The sequence below is a fragment of the Oncorhynchus mykiss genome, chromosome 6 (genome assembly GCF_057628025.1).
Source record: "Oncorhynchus mykiss isolate SJ-2025 chromosome 6, ASM5762802v1, whole genome shotgun sequence".
Classification (NCBI taxonomy): domain Eukaryota; kingdom Metazoa; phylum Chordata; class Actinopteri; order Salmoniformes; family Salmonidae; genus Oncorhynchus; species Oncorhynchus mykiss.
The window spans coordinates 11,412,355-11,432,424 of record NC_143027.1 but is presented as its reverse complement, the minus strand read 5'-3'; the positions used below and the strand labels follow the sequence as shown (position 1 = coordinate 11,432,424).

The 20,070-nt window shown below is 39.9% G+C and overlaps 1 protein-coding gene across 1 annotated transcript; it reads right to left on the bottom strand.

Moving 5' to 3' along the window:
• Positions 1–234: 234 nt before the first annotated feature.
• Positions 235–17,927, bottom strand: ap3s1 (adaptor related protein complex 3 subunit sigma 1). The gene is made up of 6 exons (XM_021605243.3): positions 17,548–17,927; positions 12,971–13,062; positions 8,409–8,520; positions 8,160–8,231; positions 7,240–7,347; positions 235–968 (listed from the first exon to the last, which is right to left on the bottom strand). The coding sequence occupies exons 1-6, from the start codon at positions 17,614–17,616 to the stop codon at positions 840–842; spliced, it is 582 nt and encodes a 193-aa protein (XP_021460918.1). The 5' UTR covers positions 17,617–17,927; the 3' UTR covers positions 235–839.
• Between the last annotated feature and the right edge of the window lie 2,143 nt (positions 17,928–20,070).

The window sequence follows — 20,070 nt, the reverse complement described above, 5'->3', positions numbered from 1 at the left end:
ATAACGAGGCTATATATACACTGCGCTGCAGTACCGCTTGCTGTGCGATAGCAAAGAGAATAGTCGATGACTTGGTGACTGGAGTCTTTGACAATGTCCATAAGATGTTACCTACTTAGATCAAACTGTGGTCCAACTTGCTCTTCTTTCAAACAAACATACTTAACTGGCTATTTATATATTATTGAATACAATGAAACCTTTAACTGCCAACAAAAATTCCAAATAGGCAAATGATGATTCAATAGTTTATTAAGTTGCAAAAAACAAAAAACACATGCACTGATTAAATCAAGAGAAACATTTGACAAGATCATTTGTTTAAACCATTGTGTATACAGGTAAGACAAAGAAATACAATTTCAGCATATATCGTCATATCAGTGGAGGCTGGTGAGGGGAGGACAGCTCATAATTGCTGGAACGGAGTGAATGGAAAACCATTCCACATATTCTGCTACAGCCATTACCACAAGCCCGTCCTTTCTAATTAAGATGCCTCCAACCTCCTGTGCATCATATACTGTATATAAGAATATTCTGTTTGTTTTACAAACCACTACTAAAGTATGAATTTACAATACTGTAGCAGCCACGACATAAGGGCACACCTCCAGTGAGGGTCGAGGAATGGAATAAATAAATACTTTATTTTCTCAAACAGAACAAAGTCACAATGACATTAATTTAAAACCAGGGAGAGAAAGAAAAAGAGTTAACGCCAAAGAAATTCACACAGTACCTTCATGCTCTTTGAGAAAAGTTGGTATTTGTTCGGATTTTGGTTAAACAATTGCATGGTAAACATTGGTCGACTTCTGCACGGTGGGTCTTGCCGGCTATTTGAAGGAGGGTAAGTTTGGCACTTTTATGCTGATGTCTCCAATGTTGATGTTTCTGGGCATTTCGGGGAGGTTCATGTTCTTTACGGCTGACACTGCGCGAGCAGGGGCTCCTGCAATACCAGCCTAGATACAAAACATAAATATAACAGAGTTAAGAGTCCCTAGAAACACGTACACCACTCGACCCTCACAATGGACAGGGACACACAACAGCACAGGACGAAAACATGCAGCACCACAGAACGCCAGACAAAATGCAAAGCATCAACTATTAAAAACAGACATAATGTGCAAATGTACATCCAAATGCCTAGCTTCATATGCACATGCTATATTTGGTTCATTTATGATTTACAGCACAACCAGGGTCAATTATGAATCAACTATGAGAACAGTGCTACATTCATTGATCTTAAAATATAAAATTGACTATTAAAAAGACAAGAGGCAGCATTGCTTGAAAAGTGAACCAAACAAATTCTCAAGGACTGATAAGGATACAAATGCAAGGAGAGAATTGGGTAAAGCAGAAAAAAATGGATTTTGATATGAGGAGGAAATGAAGCTATAGTTATGTATAGAATGTTTACAGAATTTAGAAAACATAAATTGGGCATGTGACGTGACTGAAGTGAAATGTCTTATATAGGCTGTGTCTTGGGAAACTAACTAGAGCAATATCAGATGGCCTAATGTAAATCACTCTACAAAGATTTACTGCTTACTCACATCTGTATGTGAGGGGGACCGAGTGGCGCAGCGGTCTAAGGCACTGCATCGCAGTGCTAGAGGAGTCACTACAGACCCGGGTTCGATCCAAGGCTGTATCACAACTGGCTGTGATCGGGAGTCCCATATGGCGGGGCAAAATTGGCCCAGCGCCGTCGGAGTTAAGGGAGGGTTTGGCCGGGGTAGGCCGTCATTGTAAATAAGAATTTGCTCTTAACTGACTTGCCTAGTTAATTAAAGGTTGAATAAATAAAAACATTCTTACAGCTTAAATATTTCTCAGTGAAATATAACGCCATTATTAGAATTCATAATAGTTTCGTAGACCTTTTTATGACCATTTCTGAAGTACAATAAACACTGTTTTACCAGTTAGAACATTTAGGAACTTTTTCAAGGATATACTGTAATATATTACGATTTTAACAACTCAGAAGGGAACTCTTCACACGGTAAGGCAAGGACTTAATAGTTGGTAACGTGGGTGACTATGTTCAATCTAGGCTAATGTTTGATTATTAAAAAAAGTACATAAAACGATGCAAGCGACAGCTATTCAATGTTGAGTTATTTCCACAGCATTACCCAATGAAATGGACCATGTGGGGAATTGTTGTAATACTGGGACACAGCAGGGTGTCTACTCTATGGTATACTGAAGGAGAGGGAGTAGAAACACTAAAGCAGTGAGTTTCAAAGCACTGTTCAATAGAAAATGATAAAAGTTTCTAATATAATTTGAGATAAAAAAAATAAACAAATTGGTTGAAATGTCAATAGCAAAATAAGTAATGGACATTTGCTATGAATAACTTGCCTACCTGGTTAAATAAAGGTGAAATAAAAAAAAATGAATAACGTTTCTTGATCCCTAGATTGAGGGATTACTTAAAAAAAAAAATTGCAGCTGTTCTTCCACAGAATCTTCAACAGTCAGAAAAATGTAAATTCAATCAGCTTCTAGGCTACACTTTCTAGTTGTGAAAATGAGTAGAACTAGGCATCTCTTTTCAACTACCATAGGACCGGTTACAAATATTAATCAGTAGCATTCACTAAATGTTTAAACCAGTAGTTTAGCCATTTCTAAAATTATCTTCCAATGGTTTTGTTCTGAGCAGAACCCTTCGTTCCGTTCCAATGTTCCCGACCAACAAAATAAAGAATTATAACTACGGAGGAGCGGCTTCTATGTAGGAATTTTGAATGTCTTTGAACTTCAGAGTTGGCTTAACGTTGGACCAGAGATGCAAGATCACTAACAAGCTTCTGTGTGCAGAGCGGCACCAAAATTAAAAACACATCTTACCTCTTTGTGGTTAATGAATCCAATGTGAAACGTGATAACTATAGTATCCCAAACTAGCAATGAAAAAGTAAATCCATTCTTCTAATAAGAAATGTCTCTCCCTATCTTCTGAATCACACTTGTAACGTCAGTAGGCTTCGGAGGGGGAGGTAGCCTACACACACACACACACACTGGCAAAGATGTTCAGCTGGCAGGCAGACGCTGGAAAAAGTTTCAGATTGACAGAGGGAGGACTTTGCATAGGCGGTTTGTTTTTTGTGGGACATTTTTTTGGTTGTTGCCCGGAACTTAAAATGATAGTATTAACCGGTTCCAATGCTTTAGAAATAACAGTTCAGTTGCGGAACAGTATAGATCACTTTCATTCCAGGTTCCGGGTTCTGTTCCCTGAACCGGTTCTAACCCTTGTCGTACACAGAATTCTAATTTCATCCTCTGTAATTAAAAACACGAGGTCAGTTTAAGTGTCCTTCATACATTTTGCTGCCCTCAAGTTGTGACAATACAGAGTAGCTACTGTCCTCAATGAGAACAACCCTGGGTTTTTACTGACCTTGGCAGCCAGTCAACTAACTTATACTGAATAGCCTATATGTAACAACTCAAGGGAGATAAATTAGACTTGCTCCTTGCCAGTTGCCGAAAGGCCTAGGTTTCTGGTCTAGTACTCAGTCACGCCGAGTGTTCCATAGGTTTCCCCAAACAGGCATTACTACGGTGTCAGCACTGAGCTGTGACTGCCTGGAAAACCAAATGACTGGCTTGGGATATGGTCTGTTGATTAATAAACACTGATGTCACAACCCATGGGGGGGGAAAACACATTTCAAGTAGGTAAACAGTAGTTTACACATCATAAAAGCAGTCTGATGAGAGTTATAGGGCAGCAAAGCAGAGTGTGGTGACAAGGACCAGTAGAGATAAACAACATGCGGTGTTGTACTTGGCTAGCTATGAGCCTAGCGAGATGTGGTTTGACATTTTCAGCACCTGCGAAATTGAGACGAGACCTCTGTTACAAACACAAACACCGAGCCAGACCCGACAGGTGAACAGTATAATTGCACCTCTTAGAGCCTCACCACAGGAGGTCAGTGGCACCTTAATTGGGGAGGACGGGCTCGTGGTAATGGCTGGAGCGGAAGGAGTGTAATGGTATCAAATAGATCAAAACACATGGTTTCCAGGTGTTTGATGCCATTCCATTTGCTCTGTTACAGACATTATTAGGAGCCGTCCTCCCCTCAGCAGCCTCCACTGCTCTTCTTACTTACTATACTTTTGGTAAAAGTACCGTCGGCTACACGTATTACTCAAATGTAAACTAGCCTACTTGCCACGTCTCTCGCACTACATCTGGAGGTGACAGTTGCCCCCCTTGAAGCAGGGCAGTGTAAACAGAATGGTCTCATTGAGCCAACACTCCCACAGTATAAATGGTAATAGCAGAGCAATGTTTTTGAAAACACTGAAATGTACTATTCAGATTATTTTTTTTGCAGTAGCTGCTGGCTGCACTGAGCCACGTAAAGCTATGGAAGCCTATCCCCACCAACAACAAAATGTAGATCATACGAATAGGAGATGTTTTTCACTTGTAACACTGTGTCGTGACTACAGAGGTGGCACCACATGTCCCAGAGTGGTGCTGGTGGGGGGGGGGGGGGGTATTTTCCTGATCTGGTAGTAGGCGAACCTAAACAACTCCAGACCCTAGTTGTAGTGTATGTAAATCAGCTGTAAAAACATGTTTTATTTGGGCTATGATAGGACCCGTTTATTTTTTGATTCAGGCAAAATTAAAATAAATTAACTCTGGCAGGTATAGCTGACAAACAGTTCTATATGGCTAAGCCTAGTCTGCCCAATATTAAGTCCCTGTTGTCCTAAAAACTATTTACTGTCACCTTACATGGAGGTTTTAAATGATAATTGAAACATGTTAACCAATTTCCTTAATAGTAGCTAAGCAATATGGGGTTTCATTACTCTTTTTAAGTAACAGTGAAAAATTGTTGGGTCTGCTGTAAAATATTGTTTGTGACGTCATTTTGCTGTTATTAAGCGGTCGGCCCATGGAGAACTAGGTATAGTGTAAATTTGGGAGGTTACAGTACTTGGTTGGAAATTTAGCAGTACCTGTGTCTACCTGTCCTGTCTGGGAGACTGAAAGATAAACGTCTGTAAAGAGAGAAGAATGGAAAGAACTAGAAAGCGTCAGGGAAAAAGAGGAATGAGGAATGTTGTTAAAGCAGATTAAAGTAATTACAGTTTATAAATACACTGAACAACAATATAAACAACATGTAAAGTGTTGGTGCCATGTTTCATAAAATAAAATATCCCAGACACTTATTGAGCTCAGATTTTGTGCACAAATTTGTTTATACCCCTGTTAGGGAGCATTTCTCCTTTGCCAAGATAATCCATCCACCTGACAGGTGTGGCATATCAAGAAGCTGATTGAACAGCATGATCATTATTACCCAGGTGCACCTTGTGCTGGAGACAATAAAAGGCCACTCTAAAATGTGCAGTTTTGTCACACAACACAATGCCACAGATGTCTTGAGGGAGGCGTGATATTCGCATGCTGACTGCAGGAATGTCCACCAGAGCTGTTGCCACAGAATAGAATGTTCATTTCTCTACCATAAACCGGCTACAACGTTGTTTTAGAGAATTTGGCAGTACGTCCAAACGGCCTCACTACCGCAGACCATGTGTAACCACACCAGCCCAGGACCTCCACATCTGGCTTCTTCACCTGCGGGATCGTCTGAGACCAGCCACCCAGACAGCTGATGAAACTGAGGAGTATTTCTGTCTGTAATAAAACCCTTGTGTGAGGAAAAACTCATTTGGATTGGCTGGGCCTGGCACCCAAGTGGGTGGGCCTATTCCCCCCCCAGGCCCACCCATGGCTGCTCCCCTGCCCAGTCATGTGAAATCCATTGATTAGGGCCTAATGAATTTATTTCAATTGACTGATTTCCTCATATGAACTGTAACTCCATAAAATCTTTGAAATTGTTGCGTTTATATTTTTGTTCAGTATAAATAGAAAGTGATAAGACCTATCGTAGACCACATTCATAGACACTGACCTGAGAAACCTCAACATCTCCAAAGTCAAAGAAACAGTTAGAGTTTTACATTGAGCCGGTTGAGCATGTGAAAGTGAACTAAATCCAGCTTATCATTCTAAACCAATTTGTATTGACAATTTTCTTTTTTTACATACTGATTGGAATTAATTTACATCATTCTTATGACTCAGAATTAGCATTGGTGTTGAAGTTTGAATGATTATGAGGAACACTGCGGTCTAGGGTAGGTCCAAGAAGGAGAAGACGGAGCACATCTGTTTGTTGAACAGTCAAAGACTCGGCTTACAATTCAAATGTCAATAATGATTCCATTTGATCAACGACAAAATATGGCCTAAAGTTGTTACCAAAGCATTGTTTTCATTGTTAAACACAGCCATATTGCTACAGTGAGGTAAACAATCTGTAGATGTTGGAAACAAAAAGAACTTAACAGCAAGTTACCTTATATTGTGTAGTAGCACTACAGTGCAATAACAGCCAAGCAAACGTAACCTAACAAAATATCTCCTTCAAAGAACGTACTGATAAACATTTGTGGCTTTTAAATATTTCGCTTCATTTTCATTTATTTAACTAGAGAACTTTGTGTGTGTGTCAATTTAAAATACATATTGTCTAAGTCAATGGCATTGTTCTGCCATTGGCAAATGGCAATGATTCCATGAAACAATCTGTTTTCAAGAATGGTGAAATGTAAAAGACTATATTCAAAGAGATCTGCAAATGAATTAGGAAAAAAGTGACAACAGCTGCATGAGAACAAAGCAATATCTAGGCTTTAACATCATGGACAACTCACCTACAAGATATCAGCTCACAGATGTTAACAAGCTCAGCTCAGGACAACTTTAACATCAGAATGACCACAACTAACCATTCAAGTCATCCAAACGCTACCATCCCCTCCGCATTTAAGCAAAATACACCAACAGGACATTTCCAGTCTGTAGAGTGGGATGAGCAATGTGTCTCATGAGGGTGTGTGATTACTGAGGATCAAGATTACGCAGATGCATTGGAAAATGTGTACATTTACATTCGGTAGAAGAGACGGTGTTTTATGATGTTTATATCTTTGGGGGTTGGTTGGAAGAGAATGGCATTCTATGTGGTGCAGCAGTGGAGCTCCAGAGAGCACAAATACTTATCAGGAGCATCACAAGAAGGACATGCAGGGTCCAGCATACACGCATGCCTGCACGTACCCGGAGTATAGGAAGTCCTAGAGAAGTACTCTTACCTCCGATTTCTCCATTTTGTTTTGGGCGTCCACCTGTATGATGATCTCATTCATGTTGGTCTCCAGCACCATCCCCCCCATCACCATCTCTGCCAGTATATTGTGGACCTACAGGTTCAATAGAAGGTGATCTATTAACAGGTTATGCTCTGACTGAGAAAACATTAAATTGCTGTGACCCAAATACGTTCTTTTTTGGGGGGGGGGGGGCTTTTTCTGTGTGCCTTTGAAACCTACAGGATCTATTTCAAAGAGGAATTATTTTCTTTAGCCAATTAAAATAGATATTCATTATTGTTTGATATTGAAGAGGCTAAACAAATGTGAACAGGAGACGTAGCACCCTTAAAAACGGATGACCTGATGAGAGATATACACATGCAACCTCATCTCATGTAAAAACATGCCATATGCAAACATAAATCACACCAAGTCCCATTTATAATTTGTTTGTTTCATGTAGATTGCTTCGTTTCCTCAAGGCAGATAGGTTGCTTTGGTCATTAACAATGTTCCTGCATACACCAATGGCGTAGCCCTCAGTCTGGGTTTTCCCAGACTAGGATATAGATTACTGCCGTCACAATTATCTTGCTTTCTCTTTGCTCATATTACCCTGTGTACACATGAATATCAATGGAATCTTTCTGCGTGAAATGAGGCAACCTGTGCAGAAAGTAACGCAATATTCTGCTTCGCTGCAACAGACGTGGCTAGAAATTACGAGCCCGCAGGACCGAGCGTTATCACAGGGGAGATAAATTCACCTAGACAGTCTTATAGTAAATGAATTACACAATGGCACAGTCAGTGTCTATGGGGAGTCATACATTCACTGTGAACATTTAACTGTCTCTGATATAGGACATATTTAAATGAACAGCACATTGCTAGAATATGGTTGACACAATAGGTTGTACCTTGTCCACGTGGAAAATTAAGTCAAGTTCACAGACATTCTCGAAGCATTTGTCCAATGTTTCCACAAACACCTGTGGAGAGACAATCACATTCACTGAACAGTAATAATCTACCGAGTTAGGTTGGCCATTGTTTTACTCCATCAAGGACACATCCACCAACAACAAGCCAGTCTAAAATGGTGGTACCAAATGGTTCATAGTTTGACAACAAAAAAAGATCCCCCCCCAAGACTTGAGAAACATTACCTGGATAAGGTCTAGGATGCCAAGCTCGCTCTCAGAGGAATCGACGCAGAATACAAAGTAGAGCGTGGCATAGTGTCTGTAGATGAGCCTGTTCTCAGATCCACCAATCAACCTGACGACACAAAAACAAAACGAGGGGACAGTCGAAAAGTTCTCTGAACGGGGTGTATTCATTAGTGCACCAATACATTCATGGGATAGTTGTCAGCACAATGATCATTAATGAAACACCAGTCAGCGTGATGTTTATTACGCAATACTAGGGTTGCAAAGGGTTGGAAACTTTCCATGGGAAGTTAAGCCCTGGAATTTGGGGAATTTTTCTTAAATTCATCAAAAAATGTTAAGTGTATCTTTTTTTGTGGGATACATAAAGCAATTCTAGGTCTTGTGGCATATTTTGGTTAAACTATCCCCAATTCAATGGAATTGCAACCCTCTGCATGCACACACAGTGTATTCTTCCATCACATATAAAGCTGATTCTCAAGATCTTGCACACTAATGAGTTGCTATTGAGCTCACACTATTTACCCACTAGGCTATTGAGCCCACAGGTAGCCTAGTGGTTAGAGTGATGGGCCAGTAACCAAAAGGTTGCTAGTTCGGATCCCCGAGCTGACAAGATAAAAGTCTGTCCTTCTGCCCCTGAACAAGGCAGTTAACCCACTGTTCCTAAGCCGTCATTGTAAATAAGAATTTGTTCTTAACTGACCTGCCTAGATAAATAAATGTTGTAAAAAATTTAAATAAAATGTTTGACAGTCTCCTGGAGGGGAAGGAATCTCTCCAAGAAACAGCCATATCACAGTCTGCCGATATGGACAGCCCCATCAAGAGGATTCGCCAAGATTGTGTATTTTGGGAGAGTAGTAAGCAGCCTGAAACCGATAGCAGTAGCCATTGCACAGATCGAGGGAGACAACGCCATCCTGTCTGATGTTCCGACTCTTCTTGCAGATGAAAGAGAAGAAGTCCGTACTGCCCTGCCCACTTCCCTGTTACTCCAAGCAGTGGAAACTGCAGTTCTGAAATGCATCAAAAAGCATGAAGACTTCTGACTGAAGCCTATACACAATGCAGCGTACATGTTGGACCCCAAGTATGCTGGCAAGAGCATCATGTCTGGTGCAGAGATCAACAAGGCCTATGGTGTCATCACAACTGTGTCTCACCACCTTGGCCTGGATGAGGTTCTTGGCAGGCTGGCGAAGTACACTTCCAAGCAAGGGCTTTGGGATGGAGATGCAATATGGCAGTCGTGCCAACATATCTCATCAGCCAACTGGTGGAAGAGACTTTGTGGATCTGAGGCTCTTTCCCCTGTTTAAAAAAAAAAAAAATGTATTTCACCTTTATTTAACCAGGTAGGCTAGTTGAGAGCAAGTTCTCATTTGCAAATGCGACCTGGCCAAGATAAGGCATAGCAGTGTGAACAGACAACACAGAGTTACGCATGGAGTAAACAATTAACAAGTCAATAACACAGTAGAAAAAAGGGGAGTCTATATATACATTGTGTGCAAAAGGCATGAGAAGGTAGGCAAATAATTACAATTATGCAGATTAACACTGGAGTGATAAATGATCAGATGGTTATGTACAGGTAGAGATATTGGTGTGCAAAAGAGCAGAAAAATAAATAAAAACAGTATGGGGATGAGGTAGGTGAAAATGGGTGGGCTATTTACCAATAGACTATGTACAGCTGCAGCGATCGGTTAGCTGCTCAGATAGCAGATGTTTGAAGTTGGTGAGGGACATCAAAGTCTCCAACTTCAGCGATTTTTGCAATTCGTTCCAGTCACAGGCAGCAGAGAACTGGAACGAAAGGAGGCCAAATGAGGTGTTGGCTTTAGGGATGATCAGTGAGATACACCTGCTGGAGCGCGTGCTACAGATGGGTGTTGCCATCGTAACCAGTGAACTGAGATAAGGCGGAGCTTTACCTAGCATGGACTTGTAGATGACCTGGAGCCAGTGGGTCTGGCGACGAATATGTAGCGAGGGCCAGCCGACTAGAGCATACAAGTCGCAGTGGTGGGTGGTATAAGGTGCTTTAGTGACAAAACGGATGGCACTGTGATAAACTGCATCCAGTTTGCTGAGTAGAGTGTTGGAAGCAATTTTGTAGATGACATCGCCGAAGTCGAGGATCGGTAGGATAGTCAGTTTTACTAGGGTAAGTTTGGCGGCGTGAGTGAAGGAGGCTTTGTTGCGGAATAGAAAGCCGACTCTTGATTTGATTTTCGATTGGAGATGTTTGATATGGGTCTGGAAGGAGAGTTTAGAGTCTAGCCAGACACCTAGGTACTTATAGATGTCCACATATTCAAGGTCGGAACCATCCAGGGTGGTGATGCTGGTCAGGCGTGCGGGTGCAGGCAGCGAACGATTGAAAAGCATGCACTTGGTTTTACTAGCGTTTAAGAGCAGTTGGAGGCCACGGAAGGAAGGCTGTATGTCATTGAAGCTCGTTTGGAGGTTAGATAGCACAGTGTCCAAGGACGGGCCGGAAGTATATAGAATGGTGTCGTCTGCGTAGAGGTGGATCAGGGAATCGCCCGCAGCATGAGAAACATCATTGATATATACAGAGAAAAGAGTCGGCCCGAGAATTGAACCCTGTGGCACCCCCATAGAGACTGCCAGAGGACCGGACAGCATGCCCTCCGATTTGACACACTGAACTCTGTCTGCAAAGTAATTGGTGAACCAGGCAAGGCAGTCATCCGAAAAACCGAGGCTACCGAGTTGCCTCCATCATCCTCCAAATCCCATCAACATCAGCTGCCTCAGAGCACAACTGGTCCTTGTTTGGGAACACACACACCAAAGCACACAACAGGCTGACCAATACACAGGTTGAAAAACTGGTGGACATCCAAGCATATTTGAGGCTTTTTGAGCCTGATAAGCCATCCTCAACAAGGTTGGAAAGTGACAGTGAAGATGAGGCCTCAAGAGACTGATGTTCAAGAGGTGGACATTAAGGAGGTCCAGGGAGAAGACATGGAAGCCTGAGAGGAAGTCAACCAAAGCTTTAGTTTCTAGACTATCATTTTACAGATGTATGTTGAAATGTTTTTGGGAGATGCGATGGATCATTCAACTAATAGTTTTTTTTTTTTTTTTTACTATTGGAAGGATTTACTCATTTGCAATTATGTCTACTTATGATGAGGTAAAAGGTTTTTATGTTTCTGTCTCCATATGATATGGTAAATATATCCAATGCAAAAAACATCTACATTTAATGGTATTAATATTAATTTACATATATATTTCCGTTAATTCCCACGGATGGTTTCCACTTGTGAATATTACCCAAAATGTGCAACCCTACTCAATATACACATTCAATGACATGAATCACAGCCAAACATGTTGGTTTTATGAACAAGTAACCGGGTCAGGAGCAGCATTCACAATACGGCATTTGAATATCCAGACGTTATTAAAAGGTTAAAGAAATATGACAACAAAAAAAACTATCCTTTGATATTTATTTCATTAGTACATTATTGACATAGTCCCCAAAAAATGTGCATGTCAGCAATCAAGTTTAAGATATGTAACTTTCAAAATACAGAAATATGGCCCGTAATGATGATATATTTTGCGTATTACATATCTGAAACTTGATTGCTGACAGGCAAAACATTTTGGGACTATATCAATAATGGACTAATGAAACATAGCAATTAATAGTTTTTGGGTGGCATTTTCCTTTAACCTGCACTAGCCACTTGGCCCTGTCAGTCTGTTGGACAAAATCTGGCCCGTTTGATGCATTTAGCAGCATATGATGCAACATTCATTATTATATCAGCAATGGACTAATGAAACATATATCAAAAGGATAGTTTTGGGGTGGAGTTTTCTTTAAGTCCAGGCCAAGGACAGAAGCCTTGACCAATCGTTGTAAGGCCTGATAAAAGCATGTTGACCTGAGTCTGTGTAGAAGGTCAAGCTGCTTGAGCGACATCGTATTTGTTGATGAGACTAAACTGTAGCAACAATCATATACCAGGGATCCCAGGGTTGTATTCACTAGGAACCAAACATAAGTAAATGGGCAGATCTCTAGGGAGACTAACCTGAACTTGCCTAATAAGTTTGTTGCAAAACATTTTACTACTGGTGTGCACTAATGAATACACCCCAGTTCTATTAGTCTCTGTTGAATGAGAGGAGGTTCCACAATGCAATAGCCTAACACCTGGGACTGCTTCATGAATGACGAAGGAATATTCAACTATTCATAATGATCCAATTGATCTCTCCCCTGCTGGTCACCATCTGATAGGTTCCCCCTTTCTCCCTTAGCTCTCCCATGCAGTGAAGTTTGTCATGAGCTGTTGCCTCGTGGAAAGCGGATTCTACTCGTGGAACATTGATGTAGAGTAGCCCACATCATCAGCTGAATTTGTCTACATGGAATTGAAAGGATATGCATTTCAATGTGACATGATCAGGAGGTGTTAAGACAACGCTTCAGCTTAACACTTATGGATTTCAGTACTCCAGTGCAGTTTGACGTCTTAAAAGAATTCTCTTACATTCCACCTTCTAGAAAATTGCAGACGTTCTCATCTCTTTTGGACACCAGATGAAATGTTTCTCTGATGATTTGTTGTTCCGTGTCTTCGTTCTGTGGAACATAAATTACAAATACAGTCAGTGTGCATGGGAAAAACAAAATGTAAAGCTTTTGGTACAGGTCTTCACAACATTTATGCTTAAAACTATCCAAATGGCCTTTTTCCCCACTCATAACCTAAAAGAAGTGGCAGGACATTCACTGCATACTCTCTCCAGTGTCCACATATTCTTGCAAATGTTCTCTCTGAAATATGTGTAAGTCAGGTCATTGCAGTGAAAGGGAATGCCTTCAAGTGATCATGTGAAATGAGTCAAGTGATATGAAGCATGAGACTAGGGGGGAGAGGCCATAGCAGAGAGCTCTCCATGCCAATGCAAGCACAGAGACTCTGGTCTAGCATAATATCTCATAAACCTACTCTTCACTCTACTAAACATCTAGACACACACTCTCCTCGCTCTAGAAAAGGAAAATTGAAAAGGGCCATAATGCACAGTAGCATATACAGTACGCTGTCAATATTATTTCTGTTTTTTGAGCAACTCTCCTGTTGAAATGTGTGAGAAATAAATACTTTCCAAAATTACATTTAAAAAAATGTAGGTAATTTCCATGTGAAAGGACCCATATGTGCTTTTCTAATAACTACATTTCTGTGTTCTATTCATGTGCTTTTCTAATAACTACATTTCTGTGTTCCATTCATGTGCTTTTCTAATAACTAAATTTCTGTTTTCCATTCATGTGCTTTTCTAATAACTAAATTTCTGTGTTCCATTCATGTGCTTTTCTAATAACTACATTTCTGTGTTCCATTCATGTGCTTTTCTAATAACTACATTTCTGTGTTCCATTCATGTGCTTTTCTAATAACTACATTTCTGTGTTCCATTCATGTGCTTTTCTAATAACTACATTTCTGTGTTCCATTCATGTGCTTTTCTAATAACTACATTTCTGTGTTCCATTCATGTGCTTTTCTAATAACGACATTTCTGTGTTCCATTCATGTGCTTTTCTAATAACGACATTTCTGTGTTCCATTCATGTGCTTTTCTAATAACGACATTTCTGTGTTCTATTCATGTGCTTTTCTAATAACTACATTTCTGTGTTCCATTCATGTGCTTTTCTAATAACTACATTTCTGTGTTCCATTCATGTGCTTTTCTAATAACTACATTTCTGTGTTCCATTCATGTGCTTTTCTAATAACTACATTTCTGTGTTCCATTCATGTGCTTTTCTAATAACTACATTTGTGTTCTATTCATGTGCTTTTCTAATAACTACATTTCTGTTCTATTCATGCGCTTTTCTAATAACTACATTTCTGTGTTCTATTCATGTGCTTTTCTAATAACTACATTTCTGTGTTCTATTCATGTGCTTTTCTAATAACTACATTTCTGTGTTCTATTCATGTGCTTTTTTAATAACCGTTTTCTGTGTTCATACGAGTGACTGACTGAAAGAATCCTCACCATCAGTAGCTGCAATTTTCTGCCCTATGTACATAGACATGGAACACTGGTCACTTTAAATAATGTTTACATACTGTTTTACACATTTCATATGAGCAGTGCATTCGGAAAGTATTCAGACCCCTTGACTATTTCCACGTTGTTACATTACAGCCTTATTCTAAAATGTATTAAATAAATGTTCCTCATCAATCTACACACAATGACATGACAAAGCAAACAGGTTATTAGAAATGTTTGCAAATGCATGAAAAATGTCAAACATAAATACCTTATTTACATACAGTACCAGTCATTAGAAGACATCAAACTTTAAATAACACATGTAATCGTGTGGTAACCAAACAAAAATAAATAAGAGTTAAACAAATCAAAATATTTTAGATTCTTCAAAGTAGCCACCCTTTGCCTTGATGACAGCTTTGCACACTCTTGGCATTCTCTCAACCAGCTTCATGAGGAATGCTATTCCAACAGTCTTGAAGGAATTCCCACATATGCTGCACACTTTTTGGCTGCTTTTCCTTCACTCTGCAGTCCAACTCATCCCAAACCACCTCAATTGGGTTGAGGTTGGGTTATTGTGGAGGCCAGGTCATCTGATGCAGCACCATCACTATCCTTCTTGGTCAAATAGCCCTTACACAGCCTGGAGGTGTGTTTTGGGTCATTGTCATGTTGAAAAACAAATGATAGTTCCACTAAGCGCAAACCAGATGGGATGGCGTATCACTGCTGAAGGGTGTGCTAGCCAGACTGGTTAACTGTGCCTTGAATTCTAAATAAATCACTGACAGTGTCACAAGCAAAGCACCCCCACACCTCTCCTCCATAGTGGGAACCACACATGCAAAGATCTGTTCACCTACTCTGTGTCTCACAAAGACACGGCGGTTGGAACCAAAAATCTCAAATTTGGACTCTCCAGGGACTGGGAGACTAGTCCAGATCAAGGGAAAGATGAACAGAGCAAAGTACAGAGAGGTCCTTGATGAAAACCTTCTCCAGAGTGCTCAGGACCTCAGACTGGGGCGAAGGTTCACCTTCCAACAAGACAACGACCCTAAGCACACAGCCAAGACAACACAGGAGTGGCTTTGGGACAAGTCTCTGAAATGTCCTTGAGTGAACCAGCGAAGGCCCGGACTTGAACCCGATCGAACATCTCTGGAGAGACCTGAAAATAGCTGTGCAGCGACACTCCCCAGCCAACCTGACAGAGCTTGAGAGAATCTGCAGAGAAGAATAGGAGAAACTCCCCAAACACAGGCGTGCCAAGCTTGTAGCATGAGGCCCAATAATACTGGAGGCTGTAATTGTTGCCAAAGGTGATTCAACAAAGTACTGATTAAAGGGTCTGAATAGTTATGTAAATGTGATATAGATATACACATATATATATTTTTTTTTTAATTATTTTTTTAAAGAAATTTGCAAAGAAATTATGCTTTGTCATTATGGGGTAATGTGTGTGGATTTGAGGGGGGGAAACAATTGAATCAATTTTAGAATAAGGCTGTAACGTAGCAAAATGTGAAAAATGTCAAGGGGTCTGAATATTTTCCGAATGTACTGTATTCAGAGTTTTGGGAAAACGTGGACAACAAACTGAGGGAGAATTTACAGAAATTCTGTTACCAAACTTTCCACCCGCGCAGTTATTCCAGTGAATGTGTAAAATTGTTAAAAGTAGTCATTGTGTATAGAGATAATTAGTTTGTAAACTTTTAAAATCAATGGTTTTTGTTTGTCAAACATTTTAAGTGAAAAATCTGAGTCTCAGTGCAATTATGTAACTGTGGAATTGCCCCTTAGCTACCCTTGGGAATTAGTTATCTATACCAACATTTAAAGATTATAGCCTTTTGTAAAGTCCTGTGTTGCTAAGGTGGTAGAGCATGGTGCCTGCAACCCCAGGGTTGCCTTTATTAATCTACAGTGGTGGAGATTTGTTTTTGTCATACTTGAGTAAAAGTAAAGATAAGTACTGTAAATAGAAAATCACTCAAGTCAAAGTCACCCAGTAAAAAAACTACTTGAGTAAAAGTATAAAAGTATTTGGTTTTAAATGTACTTAAGTATCAAAATTATAAATCATTTCAAATTCCTTATATTAGGAAAACCATATTTTCTAGTTTTAATTTATTTACAGATAACCAGGGGCAATGCTCCAACTCTCAGACATCATTCACATATGAAGCATGTGCTTAGTGAGTCTGCCAGATCAGACGCAGTCGGGATGACCAGGGATGTTCTCTTGATAAGTGTGAATTTGACCATTTTCTGTCCTGGTAAACATTCAAAATATATAGAGTACTTTGGGTGTCAGGGAAAATGTATGGAGTAAACAGTACATCATTTTCTTTAGGAATGTAGTAAAAGTAAGTAAAAGTAATTAAAAGTTGTCAAAATGTTAATAGTAAAGATGCCCCAAAAAATGACTTAAGTAGTACTTTAAAGTAATTTTACACCACTGTTAATTTATCGGACTCTACATGGTTAGCTAGTCTGTCCCCTTGTCTACTAGCCTGTGACGAGTAATACATGTTCAGCTTTGAGAAGAAAAAAAACAAACAATTTTGATGAGGAATGAATTGATTGATAGGCGGGAGCACAAGTCAATAACGTGAACGTCGGCGTGTCATGTGACGTAAAGCCCTTTGGACGGACAGAACGAACACTCAACATGTTTTACTCAGTGATCAGTGCACGAGACTGCGAGGAGACATGAACATCCCCAATCCAGTAGCTAGCCTGTGTGTGTAAAACGATAGCTATTCCGACACATGCTTAATTATTAAAATAACAATGTTGCTCAGTCTGATATAGCATATCCCAAGATCAATGACATAGCTACCCACGTAAACAAACCAGTAGTCTCACATTACATCACATAAACCAGTATAACGTTTGCTACTTAACCTTGTTTGTTTGCAATAATAATTGTGCAATTAATTAGCCAAAAATAGAGCTAGCTAGATAAACTAACATTGTTAGGATGCATGCAAGCTAGCTACAACAGATTCGAAACAATTCATTGCATACTCACGTAATGCTCGTAGAATTTAGAAAGCCGAGGTTTCCCATGGTTGTTGAATATTAGTATGGCTTTAATCATGATGCTCAGTTTTATGAGGGGAAGAAAAAAATGGATCAGTCTATGAATGACTGTTGTCAACACTCCAGTACCGACCCAGTCTACCTGGGAACCGATTCTAATCCGTCTCAATCTAGCTCAAATTACGGCTAGCAGGCTAACAACATGCCATTTCTCCATCCAGATTTTGCGGAAATAATCACACTCCACGTCAAACCATTCATATTCTTGCAACTACAGCAGCCGCGGTGGGTCAAACTATGGTGGCAAACGTTTCATTGGACCAGTAAAAAATGAACATCTAACACCTACAATGCTTTCAGAAAGCATTCACACTCTTGTTTTTTTTCCCACATTTTGTTGTGTTATAGCCTGAATTTAATATGGATTACGTTTATATTTTTTTGTCACTGACCTACACACAATAACAAATGACGTCAAATTAGAATTCTGTTTTTCCTAAGTTTTACAAGTTAATTAAAAATGAAAAGCTTAAATGTATTGAGTCAATAAGCATTCAACCCCTTTGCTATGGCAAGCCAAAATATGTTCTGAAGAAAAAAAAAAGCTTAACAAGTCACATAATAAATTGCATGGACTCACTCTTGTGCAATAATATTGTTTAAAATAAAAATAAAAAAATACCATCTCATCTCTGTAGCCCACACATACAATTATCTGAAAGGTCCCTCAGTCGAGCAGTGAATTTCAAACACAGATTCAACCACAAAGACATGGCAGGTTTTGTAATACTGGGCAAAGAAGGGCACCTATTGTTAGATGGATAAAAAGAAAGAAGCAGACTTTGAATATTCATTTGAGCATGGTGAAGTTATTAATTACAATTTGGATGGTGTATCAATACACCCAGTCACTACAAAGATACAGGTTTCCTTTCTAACTCAGTTGCCAGAGAGTAAGGAAACCGCTCAGGGATTTCACAATGACGCCAATGGTGACTTTAGAACAATTACAGAGTTTAATGGCTGTGATATCAGAAAACTGAGGATGGATCAACAACATTGTTGTTGGTTAGTGGTTAGAGCGTTGGACTAGTAACCGGAAGGTTGCAAGTTCAAACCCCTGAGCTGACAAGGTACAAATCTATTGTTCTGCCCCTGAACAGGCATTTAACCCACTGTTCCTAGGCCGTCATTGAAAATAAGAATTTGTTCTTAACTGACTTGCCTAGTTAAATAAAGGTAAAATAAAAATCAGGTATGAAGGTAAGACCCAGATGCAGACCATGACGAATAAACAATTGTTTAATATTCCAATAGGGGCAGGCAATAGACAGGTCAAGGCAGGCAGGCGTCAGTAAACCAGAGGGCAATGGTACCGGGCCGCAGGCAGGCTCAGGGTGAGGCAGAGGTCAGTAATCCAGAGGGGGGCAAAGGCATAGGTCAGCAGGCAGATGGGTCAGGCAGGCGGACTCTGAGTCAGGACAAGGTCAAAACCAGGAGGGCGAGAAAAGAGAGACTGGAAAAAGCAGGAGCTGAGACACACAATGCTGGTTGACTTAAACAAATAAGACAAACTGGCAACAGACAAATAGAGAACACAAGTATAAATACACAGGGGATAATGGGGAAGATGGGCGACATTTGGGGGGGGGGGGGGGGGGGAGACAATCACAAAGACAGGTGAAACAGATCAGGGGGTGACAATTATAAACTTCTTTAAACCAATCATCAGTCATTTGTGTCAGTGCAGTACATGTTGAGTGCCCTTCTCTATAAGCATGCTGAAAGTCTGTTGTTTATTTATTTACAGAGAAATAGCATTACATCTGGTCAAACACCATTTATTTCCAAAAGTTTGCTAAGAGTTGGCAGACAGAGTTTGTTTAACAAAAAAGTTATATATATACAGTAAGCAGTCAAAAGTTGACACAACTACTCATTCAAGGGTTTTTCTAAATGTTTACTATTTTCTACATTGTAGAATGTGAAGACATCAAAACTATAAAATAATGGAATCATGTAGTAACCAAAAAAGTGTTAAAGAAATCTAAATATATTTTATATTTGATATTCTTCAAAGTAGCCACCCTTTGCCTTGATGACAGCTTTGCACACTCTTGGCATTCTCTCAACCAGCTTCATGAGATAGTCACCTGGAATGCATTTCAATTAACAGGTGTGCCTTGTTAAAAGGACATTTGTGGAATTTCGTTCCATTTTAATGAGTTTGAGCATTCAGTTGTGTTGTGACAAGGTAGGGGTGGTATACAGAAGATAGCCCTATTTGGTAAAAGACCAAGTCCATATTATGGCAAGAACAGCTCAGATAAGCAATGAAAAACAACAGTCCATCATTACTTTAAGACATGAACGTCAGTCAATGAGTAAAATTTCAAGAACTTTTTCTTCAAGTGCAGTCACAAAAACCATCAAGCGCTATGATGAAACTGGCTCTCATGAGGACCGCCACAGGAAAGGAAGACCCAGAGTTACCTTTTCTGCAGAGGATAAG